Source organism: Apteryx rowi, unplaced genomic scaffold (assembly GCF_003343035.1).
Source record: "Apteryx rowi isolate R43461 unplaced genomic scaffold, aptRow1 scaffold_129, whole genome shotgun sequence".
Classification (NCBI taxonomy): domain Eukaryota; kingdom Metazoa; phylum Chordata; class Aves; order Apterygiformes; family Apterygidae; genus Apteryx; species Apteryx rowi.
In genome coordinates this window covers 1,088,002-1,112,967 of record NW_020447519.1, presented here as the reverse complement: position 1 = coordinate 1,112,967, position 24,966 = coordinate 1,088,002, and the positions used below count along the sequence as shown (strand labels likewise).

Sequence of the window (24,966 nt, the reverse complement as noted above, 5' to 3'; positions counted from 1 at the left end):
CAGTAAACCTTTACAGGCACATCAGCAAACTGAAAGGATGTATTTACTGCTACATAGAGCAGGCCCTTCTGTATTTCTTGGAACATTACTCAGAACAGTGCTGTAAAGAAAGAGCAAAACCAGTGGTTTATGATCAGCAGTTCACTTGGCCATCAGGCCAGTTGCTCCAAACAGTACATAAGCAGGGCAAACTAAAATTGTTGCCAGGACTTTCAGTGGGCAGAATTCACTGCTATGCCGCTTCAGCTTTTCTTAATTTTGGACTTCATCATAGTGGCACTGTGGTTGCTAGACTGCCTATGTTTTACTGCTGAGCAGGAGCTACTGTCCGTGAGTTCCCATGAGTACTGGGGATGAGCCTGCCTCAGGAGACATGTCTCCCTGGAAGCACAGTGCTGCTCATCAGTTCATAGGCAGTGTTTTGTGAGAGGCGACAAGGGCTTGTAGCCAGCAGGCCCGGCTGGGCTTGAGCAGGGCAGCACCTGGGTCCCCAGTAACTCTTGGAAGCAAGAGCATGTGTGGCTGGGTGGACCTTCTCTGAGGTTGTAGCTCTGCAGCACGGAGAGCGTTTTAAAGAGGTGGGATCTTGCCTCTAGAGCAATTGATGGATTGCGTTTCACCTACTTTGGTGAAATTCGGAAGTATTTCTTTGTACAGAATCACAGTGTGGAAGCAGCTGCTTTCTTCAGAGGCTGTGGGCGGCTCAGACTCCTTCATAGCAGGTAGCTGCATTGGAGCGCCGGAGCTCCTGGGGTGCCTGCTGCCCAGAGAGAAGCCGTGATGCCCCACTGCCAGCTCTTTTTGAGCCTGAGCATGTCTGGAGCCCAGAGCCTGTACTCCTCTCAGAGGCAAGATTTATCTGATCCATTGTTTGGCAGCATCTTATTTCGGGGAGAGACATGGGCTTGCCAGCTCCTGTTAAAGTCAACACCATATCCTCACTTTGAGCAGCGGTTGTTACTGTAGCCAGTTTAGTATCAGATGTAGAAGAACTGATCGTATGATTTCACTGTACCTAATCTCCTAAATGTTGGAAACAAGAATTTCCTTATTCAGAAGCGCACAACTGTCATTATATTCCCTTACACAGGTACTGTGCCCAGGCTTGCATAGGCCGTGTGAATTTTACTCCAGAGGTTGAAACTGTTAAGCAATTGTAGCCCCAGCTCCTTCAGTTGTTTGTTGAGCAAAGGAGACGCTATGGTTATAAGAAAATCACAGTAACTATCATCAGGCCTGTTTTACCATTTTTATGAGCATTAATGGAACAAGGTTTGGGGACTGAAGGAGAAAATGGAATATGAAAAGGAAAATGAGGAGAGGCTTGTGAGGAAAGCATGTCATTTCTAAATGAATGCTCTGTGCAGAGGAACTGAATCTTTTCACAGCTGAAAATGGATCTTAAATCTGATGCCTTAGCTTGTTTCAGCTTCTGTAATGAAATAGAGTTTTCCTAATACCCTGTGACCTGAATTTCTCCCTGCTTTATGGGTGCTATTCCTTGACGTACAAACCTGTATTTTCTCAAGTCAGCATTTGATGATGGATGTCAAAATACAGGCCATGTATTATGCATATAGCATTACCGATTTAAGGTGTTTACTTGTCAAGTTGAAGAAATTCAAAAATGTCACATTCACTGAATCCGCACAGCTGTCACTTGTAGTTTTTCATGCCTTTAAATGAAAGTTCTGATAAAGCAGGTTAGTTCTCCTGCACTTTTTTCTTCTGGAGGGAAAAAATAGAGAGCCTATAAAATTTACATTATGATTTGGGAGGAGGAACGTGACTTTAAGTTGCCTGGTGCCTTGTGACACCAAACAGGCACACAAAATCCCTAAGTACTCCAATTTTCCCTTTCCTGAAAATAGTGCCAGATTTTGATAGTTTTAAAAAGTGCATTTGTAAAGGCATCTGAATTAAGGGAAATTAAATTAAAATAGCAGATATTTCTCACATCTTCCAAGACCACAGGATGAATAATATTAAGGCATGATTCCATTTTTCATTCAAGGAGAAAACAAAATCCCTTTAACATGCTTCCTGCATTTCAGACTGAATGCACTATGTGTGCAGTGTGCAATTACAGAGCTCCTGACAGTCTGTGCCTAACAGAAATGCCACATTTACTTCAATCTTCTAACACCATCCTAGGAAGACAAATATTTGAAGGATTAGAGAGAGGTGGCTGCAAATAGCCTTCCGGAGAGAGTGTGTATTTGTGTGTGTGTGTGTGTGTGTGTGTGTGTGTGCGCACTGCTGCAGGGGGAGGGCAAGAAGGACGTATGCATTTAGAAGCAGTTATGCCAACTTTCTTCAATTTGCTTTCAGCTGGTAGGGAAATACCAATGTGTTCTATCATCTGAATAGCCTAATTCACTGAAAAATGTTTTTAGGGAGTGCATCCTGAGATGGGAAAAGAAACGCCTCCAGGAAAAAGAGAGAAGCAGGGCCTACAGGGATGTTCCCACCGAGGTCCGTGGGAACAAGATTAGCATTTTTCTACTCTCAAGTGAGTGTGGAAAGTCTTGCTGTTGCCTTTTTGTATTGTAGTTCTCTGGAGGACCCAACTAGGCCTGCCACTTAAACTGCTCAAGTAGTCTACAGCTACTTGAGCTTTTATAATGTAGTGTGACAAAAGCCTTGTCTTGACATTCCAGTAGCATCACCAAGTACAAAATTTAAACACTGGAGTCTGCTGCAGCAGGAAGTCTCACATTAATTTCTGCCTCTCCGCAGACAGCAGTCCCTCCATTTGAAATATGGCCCAGAGTCCCACTTTGATTTGCCAGCTGTGTCAGGGGTACGTCTAACTTGTGAGGTGGCAGCTGAAGGAATTCCATTAGACTCACTTTTTGAGTTAGAGGAATCCTAGTCTCTGCCAGTCAGAAGTAAGCAATCAAAGAGCCAAAATGGCTATCACTCACTGTGCCAGACACAAGCAAACATCTGAAAATGGAAATCAGCTGGGAATGCAACTCACTGTTGCCATTGCTGGTCTTACTCACTGTATGGAAACGAATTCAGTAATATTAAATGACCAACTATTAACAATGCCAGCATTTCCAATTGTCTCTAAGAAATCTGCATTCTAAAGGTTTTCTGTGCACTGGTAATATAAAATGGAATTGCTTTGCTGTCTTAGATTTGCCCGTGACATAGTTTTTGTCCTGCAAATCTATTGAAGATACCACATTCACTTCTTTTCTCCTAAGGAATTCCTTCGCAAACTTTTTCCCCTCCTTTTTTATTTTTCCTGTCCTTACAATCCTCATGTTGTACCTGGCTTTCTTGTGATAATCAGAAGGTGGTTCATACTGGGATCTTCTAGAGGCTTGAGTAAGTCTCTCTTCAGGAATAGGAGAATTTCTCAGTAATCCTTTTATTATTCTATATTTCATACAGCAAAACTTACGGAGAAATGAGCTCACTATCAAATACAGATTCAAATCCCATTAAATCAAGAAGGCCAAATCTAGTGGTCCTTGTAGTTTGCCTTTTTTAAGGATAGTTTAATAGTGATGCTAGTTATCATTGGAAAAAAAAAATCCCCCACAAAGTAGATAAGAACCAGTGTTACATTTTAAAAAGTACAGATTTGTTTAGAGATTTCCTGGTATGTTAATTAGTCCCCAAATTGAAGAAAGGTAAAGTAGATAATATCATATCATCTTGTTCTGAATCTGGTAGCAGATGAATGCATCAATGATTTTAACTTAGTGAAACAGTTTCCACACTGCAAGAAGATAATGAAGTTACATCAGAGATGAATTTTTCTCTGATTGATTTAGAAGTGGCATATGGAGAATTCAGAAGTTGTTCAGATGAATTATGACACAGGGTCAAAAATCTGTCCTTGAACGTCAGGTGTGAAGTAAAGAACTTGGGCATAATGTGGCAAAAAAATCAATGTTTCCTCAGCAATTTATGATTTAAAGTAAATTTGGCTCATTCCTAATCCTAGCAAACAAATATTTGCTTAAAAATAGTGTCTTGACATGCATCTAGATGAAATCCTAAAGTCAGACTCTGGCTTCACCATCACTTCTACAATGATGATATTAAAGAAACATTTCCACGCTTTCTACAACTTTAATGGAAAAGGGAGATGGGGCACATTAATCTCAACTATGAATATCTAGGCCAACTGTTGCACGAGCTTTTGTATAACTACCTATTTTTCAGTACTTACAATCAAACTCCAAAAGGCCTTGCTGTGTATTTTTATTTCCAAAAAAATAAAAGATTAAAAAGTGCTCAGTGTCAAGAGCTCCATTTCAAGCTGTGCAGAGAATCGGGCTGAACACTCAAGCTTTGTTAGAGGTGAACCTTGCTGCTCTCCAGATCTTTTTTGCTTTGAGCTCCTGCCAATATGTTTCCTCTCCCACCTTTGCTTTCTATACATCCCCAAAGGTATAAATCTATTTCTAGTTTCTTTTCAAGCATCCATCTTGCATACCATTTGAGAATCTGTCTTTTTCCTTCCATCCATTTTTTTTCTGTTAGAATGGGTCCTTCCATCCTAGTATTTCCATAATTGTAAACCTCATGAAAATACAGATTGTGCAAGGTTTGCATGAAAACAAAAAAACTTTTTATGGGTTGTGCTGTTCTTGGAAAATATTTTAAAAATGTTAGTAAATTTTAAATCCTGCGTGCTGATCAAACTTAAAACCTCCTAATGAAAGCAATTAGTTTCTAGTGCTTTATTACTGTCTATGAACAACACTTTAAAATATTAAGTGAAGTTTAAGGAAAGGTATTTGGTTCAGGATTATTTGAAATACTAACAAGAAAAAAATTAAACCTCTCAAACCCAGAAATCTTTGGATTTTTATTTATATATAGGCAAGCCTTACACCTTCCATTGAAGGTTTTAGCATGTTTTGATGCAAATACTAACCAGGCTTGGGATGACAAAAGAAATTTCAGCTTCTCCAATGACTACTAGGTAACTTATATTGTACATGCCATGCATATTTTTGAAGGATGATGCTTATGAAATAAAGTGAAGTGTTTTTTTAAAAATGGCAGATTTTTAGTTTGTTTCTCTGAAAAAAAAATTAGAAACAGGTAATTCCTTGCTGTTGGTTGATTTTTTTTTTCTTTCTGTCATTGTAACTTGTATCAGCCTAAAAACCTCACTGCATTCTTTTATATATATATGTATATGTATATGTATATAGTTTATCCTCTGTAAACTTTCTCTACAATTCTTTTTCTTTTAGGCTTTACACCCCCAGGGATGGATAGGTCATCTCCAGACAACAGTCCAGTTCATGGCCTGTTACGTCAACCCTCCATTACAACAGGAGCCAACATCCCTATTATAACAGAGCTAGGTAAGAAAAGTAACATATATCCTTTCATGTACATTCCCATATCTTTTTCCTGCTTCCCTTGTTGTGCAGTCTCAGGAAAATTACCTATTCCATATCTTATACTGCTATGTTTTCTCTTCAGTTAACTGTTTCAAATTACTCTCACTAATGAAAAATTAGTAACAGTTTGTTTCACTTTATATGAATAACTAAAATATATTTATCTCTTTCCTTTGGGTTTTCTCCATTTTCTTAAATAAACACTGTATCAGACAAGATGCTTTTTTACATACTCTAACCAATAAGCAGGGTTCTGTGGAAGAAGGTTAAAAAAGAAAAAAAAAACCACACAGTAAGTATGAGCAGACATTTCCTGTGCATTTAATCAATAATAAGAGGCCATTTGTTTATTTCTTCATGGTCCAGAACTGTTTAATCATGTATAACCAAGCTCTGTATAATAGTATGAGACTTGTTACCCTTGAGAATATGATGATGGTAGGTAACCAGGCTCTGATTTCCACTCTAGCTGTGGGTATTTATGTTGTCAAGTGGTGTGATGTGAAGTGCAGAAGCTGTTCTGTTTTTTTCACGGCAAATACAAACTTGATTTGTGGTCCTTTGTCCTTTTTTTTCAGTTCTATTTTTCAGAGCCTTACCTGTCTTTTTCCCTTACTTTATTCTCTTTCTGTACTTTCTTTCCCCCCTAAATACTTTACTTATTAGCTAAGCCTGGCAAACTTCTGCCTTTGGTTTCAATCAGTCAGGAAAAAAACAGTGGAACCCACATTCTAATGATAACTGAACTGGGTAAGAGTGCCTTTTTCCTTCACATCACTGTCCTATTTTCTGTTGTTGTTGTTCTTACTGTCATCAGCTTTTTCTTTATTTATCTGGCTGTATCAGAGGGGCTACCCTCATGGCACTGCTTTGAATGTGTTTTATTTGTGGTTCTGGTTGAAATTGACTGTCTTGTTCTGGCCTTTCTTAATGATTTTTTTTTTCACGCAGCATCAGTAAACCTTTGATCACACTCGTCTGACCTGCCGGCTGTTTTCATAGCACCTTCTCACCAATTCATTTTCTTTGGCCTGGGTACCCCCCCTTTCTCTCTCTCTCTTTCTTTCTCTCTCAATCTCTTTTTTTTGTTGTTGTTATTTCAGCCTATTGTCAATGTGATGGACATGCCTTAACAATTCTCACAGGAAGTCAAAGAAGAAGTAAAAGATATCAGAAAAGAACCCCCAGTATCATACTTTCCCTTAAGCTACTTTTTTGTTTATTTTAGGGTGTAGGCCTTTTCTCAGAAGCTCAGGTTTTGAAGCTGTAAAAGGGCAGCCAAACTTCTGTGTTGCTCCCTCTCCATAAAGAGAGATCTCGGGAGTGTTTGCTAGCAGTGTTGGGTTAACATTTCCTATGATGCAGCAGTACACATTCAAGCCTACCCCATCTAGCCCAGAGACCTTTTGTAGGAATCATAGCAGGCTAGCTTGCATCGGGAAGATAAAGATATTGAGGCTAAAACTGCATTTGCAGAATCCGCATTAGATTTGTAGCACCTTGAGAACTGACACCACCCACAGCTTGCAAGCTGGTGTCAGAGTCAGGTATTAGTCTGCCAGACATAAGTGGAAAAAGAATGCTACTGTCAATAGTGTCTGCTCTCAACTAGCAAATTAAACTAAGATACAAGCTTTTCAAAAAGTACATTTGAAATGGTATGTCAGGCTTTCAAATACTATTTTGCTCGAGAATCTGGTGAATAAATTGGTAGCCATAGTACAAAGAAAGGAGTTTTGTAGATATTGGTGTTTGCTAGGATGAATAACATCAGAGAGTGGGGAGGCAAGAATTTTAAATCCTACTTTGGCTCTGCTCCTGACTTTCTATGTGATCATGGCCATGTACTGTTCAATGGGGCTCTAAAAGGAAGATATTAATGCTTATCTGTTTAAAATGGCTATTGTGAGGTTTTATTCATATTTATTCATGTTTTATAAGCTAAGCATGGCAAGTTTAGTAGTATGTAGATAGAGGTGGAAAAAGAAGTAGATGGAAAATGAAACTGCGTAGGAAGAAAGATCAGAATAGCAGGCAGAACTTCGAAACTAAGACCAGAGCCAAACCTGATCAAGTCAACACCAGCTCTCGTGTTGGTTTCAAAGCTTCTGGGGCTGGCTCAATAGATGCAGTCCCACAGGGAATAGGAACATAATCAATGTATGCATTTTCAAATGCTGAAAAAGTTTTTAATTTTCCTTCCTTGCATGGGAATTGAAATTAATTTGTCTTTTAGTAAGTTAAATGGGTATTTTGATGGCATAACTAAGCAGTCTGTGCTTTCATGCCTGAGGAGTACTAATATGGAAATGAAATATTTCATGAAATCTCATTCACTTGATAAACTGATCTCAAGGAAGGAACTATTTGTAGTGGAGGGGTAGAGGCAGAGAGCTTAACTGTGACAACAAAATGCTAGAGAAAGTCTAAATGCCAAATACTACTTTATTTGGGCTTTTCTATAAAACAGCCTGATGTAGTTCCTTTATCACACTGTCTCATGTAGAATTTGTGGCTAAGGTAGTGAGGATGTGGAGAAAAATATCTGAACAAAAAGCACTGATGCAAGAGAACGGCTGGAGTATTGCTCACTTCTTCAGACATATGCATGTTAAAGGGACAGTTTATTCTCTTTTGAGCTGTAAATGCATTAGCACCACTCCAGTAAGAATCACAGCAGCACATCTAACAGATGCCTGTGGGCTAAATCAGTGTTTTATGGACAAGCTTTATTTTACAACGGGGTTCTGACTTGGTGTCTTGTGATAGCATTTCACTGTACATCCACACAACCTTAGCCACTGTTTCTGACCAATACCAAGATTGTCTCAATATATAGAAAAGCTCTGTGTATCTCATTTTGAGTGCAAGCAGCTGATACCATGAAGCTACTTTTACAGCAAAGGGATAGTCACCTCCTAAGAGCAAGAGTCACCTCTTACAAGCAAGATAAGGACCAACAGATTTTTAAATGCACATTTTCACATCCATCTTGATTTCATTTTCAGTGACGTCAAAGACACAAGTCTGTGTTTCCAGACATATGCCGTTTCTTTTTCTTTCTGGTTGTGTAATATGTAAGGTCATGTGCTGGTGACCCAGAAGCACCTTATGATTTTTTTATTATTATTATTATTTTCAGTAAATGATTCAAATGTTCAGTTCTTGGACCAAGATGATGATGATGACCCAGACACAGAACTGTATCTCACGCAACCCTTTGCATGTGGAACTGCATTTGCTGTTAGTGTGCTGGATTCCCTCATGAGTGCAGTAAGCAAACAAAACCTTTTTCATTCTCTCCCATCAGACTTACTGTGAAAGAATATGAAAGTGTAATCCCTGTTCCACAGGTCAGGAGAAGATACTTTTCTCTTAGCTTTCAAGAGAATTCAATAGCATAAACCAGGATTATTTCAGCTGGATCTAGAGACTTTAAAAACTGAGCTATTTAGGACCACTGTGAGTGTGTGTTGGCCACAGTTTTTAAGTGACAAGTCTCATGTTCAGCTTGAAAGATTATAGTTTCCAAAAAATGTTGCATCTCCCTCCTGAAGCCCACATCCAAATTCAATGTGTCGGTGTCTGTGCTAACTGTTCATATCAGACAGCATCAACTGTGTTTTAAGCTTTTAATTTCCTGTAGCCATGAACAATGTTAGATTCATGCTCTGAGCATGAGCACTGGGGGACACTGATAGAACTGTATGAAAGCTATTGTACACATTAAGTGAACTCTACTTGTGTGAATAGGGGTCATCATCTCTTTTTCACATGAATTGTCTTGTGAATCAAAACATATGTGCATGCCAGAAACTACAGATGGTGGCCTTTGGTTATGTCTAAATTAGAGTTTTGGTTTGGAGCTGTAGTAGTTCTGAAGCAAGTGTCTCAGTCATACCTCTTTGCATCCTCCTTACTTCATATCGACTAGGTTTGGACAATATTTTGAGAATCTATTGCACTGTTTTTTTTTCCCTGCTGCTGACTCTGTCTCAAAGACATATTTGCTATTGATATAAATTATTGATATTAGCTCAGTTGTTCCCCATGTTTGGATATGTATTCACCTGAAACAAACAATATTCATTCAACAGAATACCTCCTACTGAAAAAGAAAAGCAAGTTAAAATATGTGTTGGAAAGAGATGTTAAAAAAGCTATTGTAGCATGGGGCAGGGGAGGAGCATTCTCAAAAAGAAATCCATAAAAAAAAATAGCAAACATGAAAAATGGCAGATATGACTTGGAAAATGGCAATTTTAGAGTAATTATAAATGAAAGGCAAAGTGCCATTAAAGTTAAAGCAATGTTATTAAAAGATGTGCTAATTTTCAGTTAAATTTTATGTAAAAGACCAATTAGTTTAAAAGGCTTGACAGCATTAACTGCAAAACATAAGCGCTCTGGTAATTATACTTTAAAAAATGATTGAACAAATGGGGAAGAATCCCTGAAACATTTACACTTTGAAAGAGCTGCACTATAATTCCATAGCACAGGCTAGGTGGCACTGCTAGCTCAGATATCTATGTCAGGATATCCTTGTCATTTACCCAGTTTTAGTATCTATGATGCATTTCCTTTTTTTGGTATTTAGACTGTACCTATTTCATATTCTCATTCTGGGTATTGGTTATAAAGATGTTATACAAATGTCCAGTGTGAGGTATAACAATAGCAAACAAGTATTTCTTCAGTTATGACTTTACAGCCAACAAAAAGAATTCCTGCCATTACTGGAAAATGTCTTGTTACTTTAAGTGCTGCAGCACCTTTCCAAAGACATTCTGTAGATTGCTTTCTTATAAGTCCTGGCATATCCAGGCCATGTACCCTCCCAAAGAGCAAGTAGAAGATCACTCTCAAACTAATTTTAGTGTATTATTATTCCAAAGGAAATGGATATCAGCTAGTTCAGCTTTTCAGTGCCCCCAGTTGCAGACTGGCAAGAGGTAGTAAGAGGACTTTGGTCTGATTTTCATGGCAATCAGAAGAATGGAGGGATTTTTTTTTTTTTTTTTTCCTGAGGAGGGTTAAATATCAGTACAGGAGGAAGCAACCCTATTTAGCAAAAGATGCCAAGTTCACCATCCTTTCATGCATGTGGTTGGGCATTTTCTGATCAGCTGTGATGCCAGATAGTCCATTCTGATAGTTGAAATCTTTCATTCATTGATGGCAAATGAACAAAACTGTCACTTGGCTGCACTCATCCATCTGATTAAATGGTGACATTCACATCAGTCATGGTGTGAAACCCAAATTAAGCCATTGTTCCAAGATAAATGTTGCCTCCTTTGCTAATAAGTATCTTAGCTTTGCCTTAACATTTGTCTAGCAGTGGGAAGCCTTCCTCCGGTGACGGCATTCTGTTCCACTGACAATAGACCTGATTCTGTCCTCATTGACATCAGTTTCAGAGCAGGGCATGGCTCCCAGAGTTACTCCTGTTGGCACATGACAGAAGTCAGAACTGGACCCATTATTTCTTATTTTCACTTTGGGGTTTTCTTCCCTTTTTTTTTTTTTTTTTTTTTTTTGTACTAATGAGCTTGTGACAAGTGTCTGACTTGATACATTATTTTACCAAAGTTTTTATTTCTCAATTTCATATGAGAACTGTAGTAAAGTGAGCAATATGGCAACAGTGTAATTTCATAGTGGATAATGCTCTAGTGAACTACAGCTGAATTTACAATAGGGGACAATTGTGCTCTTACACGGTACAAAATTCAGATGTGTTTAAATCTTGGGTTCTGGCTGTAACAGCTATAATTTACATTATGGAATAAAGAGAGAGATTTGGAATACAGTGATGTTAGACCTAATGATATCTCCTAAAGAGTGAAAAAATTATTAGTACAACTTTAGTCTTTCACATGTTACACCAATCACTGCAAGTCACCAGTCTATAAAAAACAGGCCATTTTACAGGGATCAACATCAATCAGTCTTAGAGTAGCTGAACATTTCTCATCATAGTTGGCCTCATTGTAATAAGATTATAAACCAGACTTTAAAATCTACCAGTAAAGCTATCTATTACTTTTGTTTCATGTTCCTTTGTCTTGATTTATATAGAAATAAGAAAAAATACTATACAAAACTGAGAATAATATTTTAAAATAATATTAAATATCACTACTTAGAGAAGAACAAAGGATGGTAATCAAAATGCTGAATAAAAGGTTGGGAAGGTGTGAGAAAAGATACTGTTGCAGAAAATGGTATGCTTTCCTAAAGATGTGTGCTTAAAGTGCCATATAGGACATGATGAACCACATTTTTACTGAAAGGGCTTTTCCAGTCACAATGTCTCCAACCTCTAGGTCTAGGCAGAACTCAGTTTAAGATCCATGAAACTTGTGTCAAGTAACACTGCTGCTTAACTACAGGAGCTAAAGAGTTATGCTAATTATTTTAGATCTGAGTTGTATATTGTATATATTGACAAAGGACAAGAAAAAAGGCTAAACGTAATGCAGATTCTTTGATTCTGAGCACTTCCGTGTTGGAAAAGTATGGCACGGTGGGCAGAGTTGCCAGTGAGGGTCTGATTCTCACCGCAGTGACTGTGCACATGGACACAGTGCATCCACATATGCAAAAGTTGGTTTTAGATTAGCTGCTGTTTCAGATTAACTGATTCTTCCTGAACGTCTACTAATGTCAGGTTACTCTTTACAGTATACTTTGTTTTTGAAATAAGTAGTGCTTTACTCAGACTAATTTAAAATAATTGGGGTTGATGAGACAAATATTTGCTTTAGGACACCTATAACAATAACAAGATTTTCCTCCCATTTTTATTTAGTCAACAGGTGAATGGTGTGTATATGTCTATGTAAATAAGCAGCAAAGCTTGAAGTTATGAAATTTCACTATAACAATGAAAAGTATTGCCATTAATGTAGAATTCATTTTCTCCTGTTTTATCTGTCATCTCAAGTGAACAATAAAACTGAAGTTTCGTTATACAAAGTATCAAAGTAACATGGATAGGGAGCCAGTTCTGCTTTTTGTTCTCAGAATAAAACATTTCAACCTGTTCCTCAGTTTACCAATCTATTAAATACAATTACTTTATGTGGATAGAGCAGTGACTTTCATTGAAAAGTATTATTGAAATCTTTGCACAATAAGCACCATTTGAGAATTCAGTAGTCATTATTACCTGGTTGGCTTACAGACATTTGTTCTTAGTCCTAATTTCAAAAGAAGTCACAAATCTAGTAACATGACTCCTGTGTACTCTAGGTAGCTCATTTTCCTCTTATATGTCCCCCACACTTACAAAGCTTCTGAAAAACCAGACATTAGTGACATTTTAAGTGATAGTGTCTGCTTTTTTGGGGCAATGATTATTTTTTGCTTAGTATATACTTTACATTGCAGATATTTAACTGAGTATCTCTGAAATACACCACTATACTTTTAAGTAAACTTGAAAGTCATTCATCTGGCATTAAATTAATATTTAAAATGCCCATTGTTTGCCTGACAGACCAGCAACGCTACAGATGCTGGCAAAATGTCAGTGTGGAGTAAATCTTCCCTAATAAACCACACTTACCCTATACCCTAGAGTTTTTTAAAAGGACCACCAGGATCCCAAACTCATCATACATTTATCTGGAATGAACTCAAGATGTTTAATTGATACATGCTTATGTCTGAACACTGTCAAGTCTCGTAATAAGATGTTTAGTACAATACATCGGTTAGACTGCTAGAGTCCAGCCACAGTAATAAGTAATGACATTTGCAGCACAAAGGCAGCTCCCCAACGAATTGGTGACAAGAGTAAAAAGGCAATCTAGTCTGTGCAAGCTTTAAATGTGGTCTGAATTTTACAATTACATGTCCTAAAGCCCATTATTAGACATGAAGGCAATGCGAAGGAAAGCAGTCATTGCATCACTACTAACACCAATTATAGGAAACATAAATCATTCAAATTTTTGTACTTTAATAAAAATCAGCCTGAATTGGTGTTTAGAAGGAAGGATCTAGTATAGGAGCCTAATGGGATAGAAGAAAATAGAGTAATTGGAAGCTGCTGTCTTTTCACTTTCTATATAAAATTATTTGAAGAGACAGCCAAGAACTTTAAACAGCAGAAACCCAGAAAAGTTGTAATTTGGATGTCTTCAGTTGTGACTTTAATGGTGTTTGCTTAAAGAGCTTTCTTTTATCTCTGCAGACATACTTCAATGACAATATCCTCACACTGATACGGACGTTGGTAACAGGAGGAGCCACACCAGAGCTGGAAGCACTGATTGCTGAGGAGAATGCATTGAGGGGAGGTTACAGCACGCCCCAGACACTTGCAAACAGGGACAGGTGTCGAGTTGCACAGCTGGCTTTGTATGATGGGCCATTTGCAGACCTAGGGGTAAGATCATGGGAGAAAAGTAGGATGGAGGCTAGTCTGCAATCAATTTGTTTTCTTTCAGATTGACTTAAAAATCTGTCTTGATTAGCATATAATTTCTTTTATTTAATTTGACAAAGCTTTTGGAAAGTCTGATGACACTTTACAGCATGGGGTGCCAGGATTGCCCTTACCCTTTTTGAGAAGCCATATGAGTCCCCAAACTCCTTGTCTGGATATTTCAAGCACAGTGAAAAAATGGTGTGGCTCTTCTGAGGTTTTGTCGAAAGAGATTCTCTTTTTTTTTTTCTCCTAGGATGGAGGTTGTTATGGAGATCTATTTTGTAAAGCACTGAAAACATACAATATGCTTTGCTTTGGAATTTATCGATTAAGGGATGCACATCTAAGTACGCCCAGCCAGTGCACTAAACGGTAAGTCCAGCATTTTAGACCGTCTCTGCTTCACTATTCTTCAGGTTTCTGGGCAAGGAAGATCCCAGTGCCTGTAACAAATTTAAAAAAGAACTTTCTCCATTTTTGCTATAATTTTGCCACAAATGCTAACTTTTTGCTAACTCATGATGATTCTTTAGTTGAGTTCAAATCATAGGCTGGATATCACAGCATATGTTTTCAGCCACTTTTAATTAAAAAATTTAAAGTAAATTTGGAGCACACATCTTCATTTTGTTTGATTTATGATCATCCACTGTTTGCATACAAGAAAAAAAAGATTTCCATTTTCTAATGTTAATCAGCTATAAATCAGTATCATTAGCAGAGGCCGGTTATCTTCCAATTTACTTTAATCATATACTTTAGATAATGGTAGTTAGAATTTTCTTTTTTCTTAATACTCAGAATAAGTACTCCTGTGGGCTTCCCATTGGTGTTGTTACCAGTATCTAATCATCATTTCTTCTCCTGTGTGGAAACCACTATTAGTAGGCTACATTTTTACTTCAGCAGAAGCAAGGCTGAGCCCAGTGTTTTAAACAGAGCACACACAATTTTATCTTCTCAAACTGAAGGCCAGTTAGCAGCTTACTTGAAATGTGTCTTAATTAAGTGCCTATTAGAAATACATATGCAAACCCATACCAGAATTATCACAATTCTACCATCCGTCACTATCTCGTTCTCTACCAAAAGCATCATTATTGGGTGGACATGGAAATAAGCAACCATGCAGCCCACCAAAGTGTTTTCTTCTGTAAGGATCTGGACAAATGTTGTAGAAAAACCATCTTCAGTTTAGACTTACACTGTACTTGCTATACTTGGGATTATTTGTTGGATTAATAAGTGACTTCAATCCCTGAGGCAGCTAACCAGATCTATAATGAGCACGAAAATCCTTTGAAAAGAAGTTGTGAGCTTCATGATCAATTTTTACATATTTCTTGCTTGGATGGAAAATTCCTATTGCCTTGCTCAAGCATGGTGTTCCTCACATGCACGAAAAATTTTAGCAGCAGATTCTATAAAGCCCTTCCTACTCCTGAAAGGGGATTGGCTGAAAGTGGAGGATTCTTGCAATTGATAGAGTTTTTATTTTGGGCCTGTGATGTATACTTAGCAATGCTGGATTCTTGGATGTGTGCAGATTTCTCTTTATAAATGCTCTTTGAAGCCAGGAATGTACATGTGGAATGAATGAACAAAATAACCAGTTAACCCCACTGCAAATTTGTTAATCTATTTTCCTGATCTTGTGTTATGTACAATCAAAATAAAAACAAACAATTATATTCCTTGCTCTATTGACAGTATTTAAATATTCCCCTATGGAATGAACTGCACCTAAAATCCTCTTTTCCCTGCTTTTCAGCCATTCTTTTAAATGCCACAGCTGATGGGTTATTGCTGGTTTTTGACAATATGTTTATCTCTTTACTAGTGTCGTTGCATTCCCATGCAGCTAGAGAAAGGAGAGTGGCTTGTATGGTGTATTCTCTGAACAATCATGATGTGGTTCCCTTGGGGAACATCCTACTCAGTCAGTATGCCTGCCCCACTCAACAGCAAACATACAAACAGAAATGTGATATCTGACATAAGAAGGCCCCAAATAGTAAGGTGTATTATCTGAGCTACAATTGGATACACACCAAAGGAAATAGAAATACAAAAAAATTGGATAAATATTCATAAGATGACATTGCTAGCAGAATTTTTTAGTACAAATCTAAACTTGTTTTCTCTTTCTTTTTTTTTTCCTTTTTTTCCAGTTATGTTATCACAAACCCACCATATGAATTTGAGCTTGTGCCGACAGACTTGATCTTCTGTTTGATGCAATTTGACCACAATGCTGGCCAGTCCCGGGCCAGTCTTTCTCATTCTTCCCATTCCTCCTATTCTTCTAGCAAGAAGAGCTCATCGGTTCACTCCATCCCATCAACAGCAAACCGACCGAACCGCACCAAGACCAGGGATTCTCGGGAAAAACAGAAGTATGTGCAGGAAGATAGACTTTGATATGTGTACCTGCTCCCACTGTGTGTGAAACTTGCATCCACCACCCATTCTCCCCAGTTAATGTTTCCAACAGTAATGTTCCCTGTTTTCCCATGGAGTTCTCCCTTTTTGTACACATATTTTGCATATGTATGACAGTGTGCATGTGATTGTCATTTTTATTTCACCACCATAAAACCCTTAAGCACAACAGCAACAAAGCAGACGGACCAAAAGTTATTTATGATGCTAGGGGAGAAAAAAAAATCTGAACCCATAGGCACACTGAAAACATAAATAACTCACTGCAGTAACTGCTCTACATATCAGAAAATGAGTGTATTTAACATGAACACTTGCTGTTGATATCAGAGTTACACAAAAAAGTCATTTAGTGCAGAAGTGTTGATATATGTTGGGGCAGTTTTTTATATTCATATTTACAGGACTTGCTACATTTATCTGAAGCTTATGAAAACTAACCCATTGGAAAAAAAGCTACTGATTTTTCACTCTAAAAGCTGATACTGTATAAGGCTTTCACTCTTTGTATAGGTTATTGTTAAGCACCTGCTTTTATACCAAAGCAACATCAGGGACTTTTCTGCTTGTATAAGGACTTTCTTTAAAATATTAGCCTTTTGGAGATAGTGTCTTTTCCCTTTAACACTGAAATTGTCTGGGCATGGAGTTGTAAAACTCCAATGGTTTAATTTAAGTTTAGAAAGAGTCTAATTGCATATTAAATTATTATTCTGTCTATTTATACTGCCACATGAATAGCTATATTTTCTTTCACTTTTGACATTTGGGATGAAAAGCCATATGTATCATAAATATTGGATGTAAGTCATTAAAAACTGCCTTCCTGGGACTTTTACGTCCTTAAAAGGTGAATTAGTCACCTTATGTACAGAATAAATAATGTTCAGAAAAGAGCAAGCATTTTTCCATGCTTTAAGTATCAGTCCTCAAGGGACTTTGTTCCTTTCCCCAGATGGTAGTTTAACTTTTCCAAGTTAGAGTGATGGTATAAATCTTTCAGTGAGAGTCCTAATATGAGGAGATCCTCCAGAAATCCTGGGCCGTGCTCTGTCTGGTTCTCTACAACAGGTGCCTGCCAGTACACAGTGAGCAGGAATACAGGAGAAGAGGACTGAGTGCCTTTAAGATCTGAGAGGCTCCTCTCCCATTTAGGAAGAAAAGGTGCTGTGTCCCAGACTGCTGATGAGCAGCACAAGAGGGCCGGGGTGGAAATACCCACCGTGCTGAGGCATCGTGCTCTGTGAGCTTGCCAGAACTTGGTTCTTGCGTAGTCTCACCAGCGACACACCTAGCCAAACAAAAATTGTGGCAGGGAATTAAATAAAGTAGTGGAAAGGAACCTATGCTAGACAGCCACAATTCAAGTTTATTTTTTTTAATTTCAAATGCCAGCCTCTGAGATATAGAAATAGTTCTAGGTGGTGTGAAGAGGGTTGTTCGGGGGGTAGTTGAAAGGGAGACCAGAAACACATGCCATCTCCAGTGGCTACCCAGCATAGAAAGCATGCGAAGAGAAAATAAATATTCAGACTTGGGAGTGACTAGCATGGTAACTGCCTACCCAGACAAGGTGCTTTTATGGTTAGTGCTGTTTTCTACCTTCCCCTTTCCCAAGCATGATAATTTTGAAGATTTGCTTGCTGTGTGAATTGACAATGAAGCCAAGCACTTTTACTGACAAAACCTGGTACCATATAAGTGGGCTACACAGAGTGCCTCTGTGCAGTGTTAAGCATAATGATTGGAATACAGTATATATGAATGTGTGCATTCAAATGCAGCTGTAAGTCTTATCAGTGGAAAATGTTGCAAATTATGTTTGCTCCCCACAAATGAGTATATTACAGTTGCTGTTGATCACAAAGACAAATTCATGTGTTCTTTCTGCAAAGGAAGTTATTATGTTTTGCCCTAAGAATATTTATAACTATAAGGATGTGCCAGTTAAAGTGCTCAACAGAAAATATGACAGTTTAAAAGCATTGTAAAACTTACATAGCTTACTTCTTTTTCTAAAGTGCAACAAGGATGAATAGAATGGGCCAAGGTATGACAATTAATGGTTCTGCATGATCTAGCAACTGCTGTGGGTTTCCTTCTATAACTTGTCCTTGTGAAAACTTGTGAAATTAAAAAAAAAAAAATAGTTACAAACTTTATTCAGTTATTGGTTTGTTTGTTTGTTTTCTTTTTTTTTGTGCCTTTTCTACCCCCAAACCAGAAGTTAAACTGGCTGCTGCTGCTGCTGCTGCTGTTGCTCAACCCTATTTTATTTTTTATTCTCTCATCTGCTTGCCTTTCTGATTGCACGTGTCCTCTTGTAACTGCCCAGATTCCTGCTCAATGAAGGTGCTACCCTGATACAGACATTATTTTAATTTCCCAGTCCTCATTCCCACTCCTTTCCTCCCTTCTCCCTCTCCGTATATGTTCATGAGCATCTTTTTGTGTTTACATTGGCAATATTGACTGAAGATAGTTGAGAGCAGTTATGCATTTTGGAAGAACATTAATGGCTTTGACACCAAAATGCTTTTCCATTAATGATTTATCTGTTTTCCTTTTAGCTGAGGAAGGAAGGGTGTTAATATGAAGCCACTTGTCATATATTACATAATAATGATTATATCCAAAAATATAGTTTTTGTATAATTGTGCAGTTCAAACAGAAAAAATATGAACAGTCTACATTAGAGAAATAACTTGTCTGCTTTGCAAGCAAGAGAAGAAAAATATCTAATATGGGATGCAAATTTGAATTCTTCAGACTACACTGATGTCTAATTCTCCTCTGTCTTCTGTCCTTAAGTCCGTAGACATTTTGACTTTTAGTTATACCGTGTGCAATTTTTCACTAATAACTATAGTCAAATTGATCAAATGGTTTATTGCAGTGATGAAGATTTTTCTCATAAGGATATGTTAATGAAACTGTGGGTGTTGGTCATGACAAGTAGAGGGGTGTTTACATCGGTTAGTTACATTATGTTGTCAAAAATTTTTTATATTGATAAATACCGGTAAATCTCCCATTTGTTCAGAAACCTAAGCCTAACCCGAGTCAAACGATCTTAGTAAACACCCTGGTTAGTTTTGAAAGTATGAAAACTATACTGTTACCAATGGCAACAGATGACATTTCAGTGCTTTAAATGGAGGTCTCGCCACTTATGGCAGGTCCAGCATGGTTCCTACAATGAAGGCTACAGTTTTTAAGTACCTTTGTGGATCTGGACGTAGACACCAATTAATATCTAGCAAACTTGCAGGCAAAAGCAAAAACCCTAGATGTGTTACCACTGGTATAGTCAGGCATTTTCCAGTGAAATTTCCATTGACATAAGTAGTTCAAGAAAAAGTCACCAAGAGCAAGCCCAGAATAGCATTTTTTTTTCTCCCAAAACTTCAGCTGTCTTGGAGCAAAACGAAGATGTTCACAGAAAGAAAGAGTAGTTTTTCTCTCTCTCTCTCTGAAAATTAGTTATTGCCTACTACATGTAAAATACTCATTTGCCAAACAAATAATTGGGGAGTAGGTGGGTGGAGAAACTGGCATTACTTATTTTTCATATACAAAGAAAATGTGAGTATTGAAGCTTAGTTTTAAACATTACCTGTTTTGTGTGTGTGTGTGTGTGTGTGTGTGTGTGTGTGTGTGTGCGCGCACACACAAACACATACATACAGCTTCATTTGAAATTGCAAGTGTCACAAGAGAAAAATCTTCTGCTTTAAAACAACTGTAACCAAACCAGGGCTTATGATAAGAATACACATTTAGTAAATCTTTGTTATGTTTACCTACTACATTCTTTGCCTCTACTCAGAAGAGAGGGTGTTTCACAGTGATGTTTGTTCAAATATGATTTTTCAGGACAGAATTAATGACAGCAATTTTAAAGCAAAGGAGGAAGAAACCTGTTTGAGAGAATTGCTAGAGTCTTTTTCAAGTGAAAGAAATCTGTATTTTGATCATTTTGTTTTTAATTATTGATATCTTTTGATGCTGCAGGAAACATTCTTACACAAGATATTAATATTATTTATTTATTTCTAATATAAACATGAAGCCTTTATAATCATCATTTCCCACTTGGGTGGTGATGGCCCATTACAAACATCATAAGTGTTTGAAAGGAAAGTAAATATTTCCTGCTTCCTGATACTTGAAGTTACTTAGCTGTTCCAACAGCTCTCAACTGATGCTGTCAAAAACATACCCATCAAATATAGTGTAGGAAGATCAGGGACTGTCTTAAACAGCTCTTGCAAAAATAAAATAGAAAACTCTGCCTGTTCTAAGATTCTCACTATAACATAGAAACATATGTTGTTGGGATCAAGATGCATATGCCAAATGGGAGAGAAACTGACAGAACATGACAGAGAACAACAGAAAACAATGGGGATAAACCAGTCTATGAAGATTTAAAACAGGATTTTTATAGATGATAGATTTAAAGGAAAGAGAAAGCGGTCTGCTTAAGATAGGTAGAAGTGTGTGCTGACTTTGGAAGACATGAAAGTTAGACTGGAGAATTAAAAAAAAAATTCAAAAGTGTATGGGATTCAAGAAGGGCATTTATGTAGCTGGGAGCAGGATATATTAGCAGCCAGGAGTAAAGACAAGAAGCGTCAATCTCACATTTCAAAGGTAAGTGTACAGGGTGATGGACTTTCAGGTGAGATTTCTCATTCTATGGTCAAACACAGTTTGAACAGCAGAAAAGGGACAGGGAAAGTATAAAGCTAGATCCAAGCATTTGACGCAAGAGATGGTGATGCCTGGACCAAAGTTTCAGCACTGGCAAAGAGAAAGAAATTTAACTGGGGGTGGGGGGGGGGGGGGAGGAACTGCAAATAGGTTTCTGTATTTCAGGTAAAGACGAAAATGAGACATGATGGTGTCTGGTTTTAAAGATAACTCCCCATACATGGATTTTACTGTGGAGACTAACATATTGATAATTGCCTTGTGTTGCAAATTCCAGGGAAAGCAGGGCAGATGGAAATGCTTTTCACATATTGCTGAGAACACACTGCAGTTCATCCCTGACCTCTTTCTTGCTCTGAGATTGAGTTAACTTGCACCAAGTTCTGTTTGTAAGGAAAGTTTGTGCAGCATATGTTAAAAAGAAGACAGAGATAAAAGTACACAGCGCTTAACTTGCCTCAAAATCATTTTAAACACAAACCATTAGAAAACTGTTAGTTTGAAATTGTTTATGTGATCTTGCAAGGCTTTTAAAACATGATAACCATCACACTTTACACCTCTCTGAAAGGTTAGTTTAATCGTAGATCACATAAAATTGGTTTCCACAAATGCATAATGGTTCATGTGTCACACTTGAACTAAATGGTTTTTTAAATGGAGCTGAAATTATTTTGATGTGTACACATTCCCAGATTTTTTTTCCTACAACCTTTCTTAAACCAGCCCCCATCAGGAACCATTCCCTTAAAGTCTCATTAATAATTCAGATGTTCTGATGACTTTAAAAGATCTATGGAATCGAGGCCTTTTTTTTAAACTGCTTGACAAAAAGATAAATGAATGTAGAAAGAAGCGGTAGGAGTCTGGCAAGCTGTAGATCATCTCTGAACAGATTGTAACTTTATCATTCTGTCAGGAAGAATAATTTAAAGCACTTAATCAGTTAGCTTCAGTGTGCAGGATGTAACATTATGAATTCCTATCGTCCAATCTGTTCAAATCAAAGGGAACTTAATTGTAATAGGTAAAAGAAAGAGAGGGAGAGAGAGAGAAAGATTGGAGATTGAGCATTGTTCAGACTCAGACAACTTCGAGGTGGGGGGGAAGGGAAATATTTACACTAATTTCAAATGAGAGGACATTTTAAAAAGAATAAAAATACATTTTTTAAAAATGACAGAAAAAACAATATAGTAGTTTACCTCCAGTGATAGACCCTTAATGATTATTATTAAGTCCTTTTTTAAAATATAAATTCTTAAAAAGAATAAGCACAGATATCAAATCCATCATAAAATAAAAGGATTAAACCTTAATTAGTTTGGAGTTTGTTGTGGGTGGTTTCTTATAGATACTTAAATCCCATATCTGAAGTTAAAGTGCCAAGATTTCATATTCACCCAAGTGACTGGAAAATCTGGTGATTCTGGAAATCAATCCACTGCTTTAGAGGCCCTAACTAAGGAGTTAGTTTCTTCTTTTTATGCAGCTATGTCCAAATATTTGTCCTTAATTTTTTTCTAGTCCTGCAGTTACTATTCTCTGCTGCCCCTTCTGAGCTTTTGTGCAGGTTCTGGGGCGGAATTTTGTTTTGCTTAGGCTTTTTTATTTTTCGTTTAATGAACACTCCTTCCGCTTTTGCCCTGATTCCAGCCCAGAGACAGCTGTGTTTCGGTGGTAAGCAGAAGTGGTGTAGTTTCTGTTCTCTAGTCACGGGATGAGAAGTGGTGCGTAAATGTAAGACCAGCAGCTTTGATGTGGCATACATTAAACTTTCACATAATGAAAATGCCACAGCTGCAGAATCCCATCCTTTGACCCATTTGTGCTCATCCCCAGAAATAGGGGTGGAGAGGGCAAAGGGAGAGGATGGACATCCCATGTTCACTAGTGCTTGTCAAAGCACAAGCACCCGATGACCATAAACCACTCAAAGAACAGGAGTTTGTGAGTCTTTGAACAGAGCCATCTCATAAAGCTACATATCTGTAATTAAAAGATGAGACCAGTAATTGCCTCTACAGGTCTTAAGAACATCATTCTTTTGATTTTTTTTTTCTTATAAGAATTTTAAGAAGTTTTTGCCAGCATCTGCATAGGAACAACACAGTGCAGTGGTTACAGCCTTAAGCAAGCAGGGACCAGCTGCAGCCTTGCAGCCTCTTGGCATCCCTGTCCCCCCCCCCCCCCCCCCCCCCCCCCAGACTGCTCCCAGCCCACCCCAGGTTGGTACCAGAAAACTCTTCCTGTGTCTGTGGGAGCTGACACTGCCCAAAGATATCAAAGAAACAGCTTCTCCGCTGATCTTCCTGTGAGTTCGTGCTTCCTTTGCCTTGCTGTCATGTACCACTAGCAATCTGTTCAGGATTACCTTCCGAGCTCGGTACGTTCAGCTGCACCAGCAGGTATGCTGCATGCCCAAGCCCTTCCCAAACTGGGGTGCGGAGCAGCACCCCAGCAGGCAGGTTTCTAAGCAGCAATGCAATGGCCAGCACATGCAGGAATGCAGCCATCTGGCGCCCTGAGTGCAAGCCCTGTTTGTTCTTGCACCAGCTGCAGGAAATTATTTACATTCTTGTGCCTGGTTTCTGAGCCAGCGACACCGACCACCTTGGGGCTGGAAAGGTTCAGAGAAGTCACCAACCTTTTAGATATTCACCTGTATATGGACTCACATGCTCTTTTCCACATCACCTTTATCCCATCCGGCTTCTCAGTTTAGCCTTTTATTTGTATTTTTTTTTGATAAATATGAAGCAGAGGGCATTCACCTGAGCTTGTAAAACAGCTCTCACATTCAACAAGCAAGCCAGCAAATTGCCAGTTTTCTTTAATGCCTTACTATTAGATCTACAAACATGTCATCCTCCTTTCATGATAGGTATTTTCAAAGGTATTAATCATCTAATGCACTGTACTGCTAGTTATTAGTCAAAGTCACCTTCTATTGATTGCCTTTTTCTATGAACTTTGCTGACTGCTGCCCCCTCTTTTTTTTTGTGTGTGTATATCTGTGTACGCGCCGCGCGCACGCGCACGTGTGTGTGTGTGTGTGTGTGTGTGTGTGTGTGTGTGTGCTTCGCTAAATAAAATTCTTGTTTTCCTCTCCTTATTCTGTCTCTACCCATTTTGCTCCTTAGCAGAAAAGAAATGGTTTACAGATGAGCCGGATAATGCCTATCCCAGAAACATTCAGATCAAGCCCATGAGCACTCACATGGCCAATCAGATCAATCAGTACAAATCGACAAGCAGCTTGATACCGCCAATCAGAGAAGTCGAAGATGAATGTTGACTCCTTGGAGACCAGAACTATTTTTTTAAAGCCTGACAAACTTCATGAATGGTGATGTGACATTTATTCCTCTTACATGCTGAACCACTGGTGGAGAAGTTGCGAAGGGCGAGCGTTACGGGAAAATAAAGTAGACAGATCTTTGTTTGTCTGCCTTTAATATTGCTTCCACGTATTTTGGAAACTATCTATCTCATTTATAAATGAACACCATCAATCAGAACTAGTCATGTATAGTCTCTAGCGTTTTAAATTATTTTTATTTATTAGAAAAAAATATATTTTTCTTTTTTTTCATTGTCAAGTATTTTCCCTTAAAAAAAAGCTGCATATGTGGCCAGACTCCTAAGAATTTAAAAAAAAGAAAAAAAAAAATCTGCTCAGTCTTCGGCATGAAGGAGAATGATGGTCACAGTTATAAGGACATGTAATTAAGGGAGACAAATGATATATTTACAGAAAAATAAAGGTCCAACTTGTATTTTAGTAAATCAAAAAAAAAAAAGAAGAAAAAAAAGAAAACAAGAACAGTTCACCAACATGTTTCTTTACTGGAGGATGTGTATTTTGTTCAGCATTAACACCAGCTCTTAATAAACTGAACTTATTTATTTTCAAAGTCGAAAGTCATATTTTTGTACATGTAACATTCTTCTGAATTAGTCTTTTTTTTTTTTTTTTTTTT

The 24,966-nt window shown here is 37.9% G+C and overlaps 1 protein-coding gene across 18 annotated transcripts in view; it reads left to right on the top strand.

The window, feature by feature from the left end:
- The window catches only part of KCNMA1 (potassium calcium-activated channel subfamily M alpha 1), a 545,549-nt gene extending 520,763 nt beyond the window's left edge, over positions 1-24,786 (top strand). For 6 of the 18 annotated variants that reach the window (XM_026056021.1, XM_026056019.1, XM_026056016.1 and 3 more), the window contains 7 exons: positions 5,229-5,342; positions 8,524-8,654; positions 13,588-13,782; positions 14,078-14,196; positions 15,996-16,220; positions 18,288-18,316; positions 24,130-24,295. In XM_026056021.1, the coding sequence (XP_025911806.1) occupies positions 5,229-5,342; positions 8,524-8,654; positions 13,588-13,782; positions 14,078-14,196; positions 15,996-16,220; positions 18,288-18,316; positions 24,130-24,281 (965 nt within the window). In that variant the 3' untranslated portion in view covers positions 24,282-24,295. Of the gene's footprint in view, positions 1-5,228; positions 5,343-8,523; positions 8,655-13,587; positions 13,783-14,077; positions 14,197-15,995; positions 16,714-18,287; positions 18,317-24,126 lie in introns of those variants that run through there. The other 12 variants (XM_026056027.1, XM_026056026.1, XM_026056014.1 and 9 more) reach the window with 8 other exon arrangements.
- Positions 24,787-24,966: the final 180 nt, after the last annotated feature.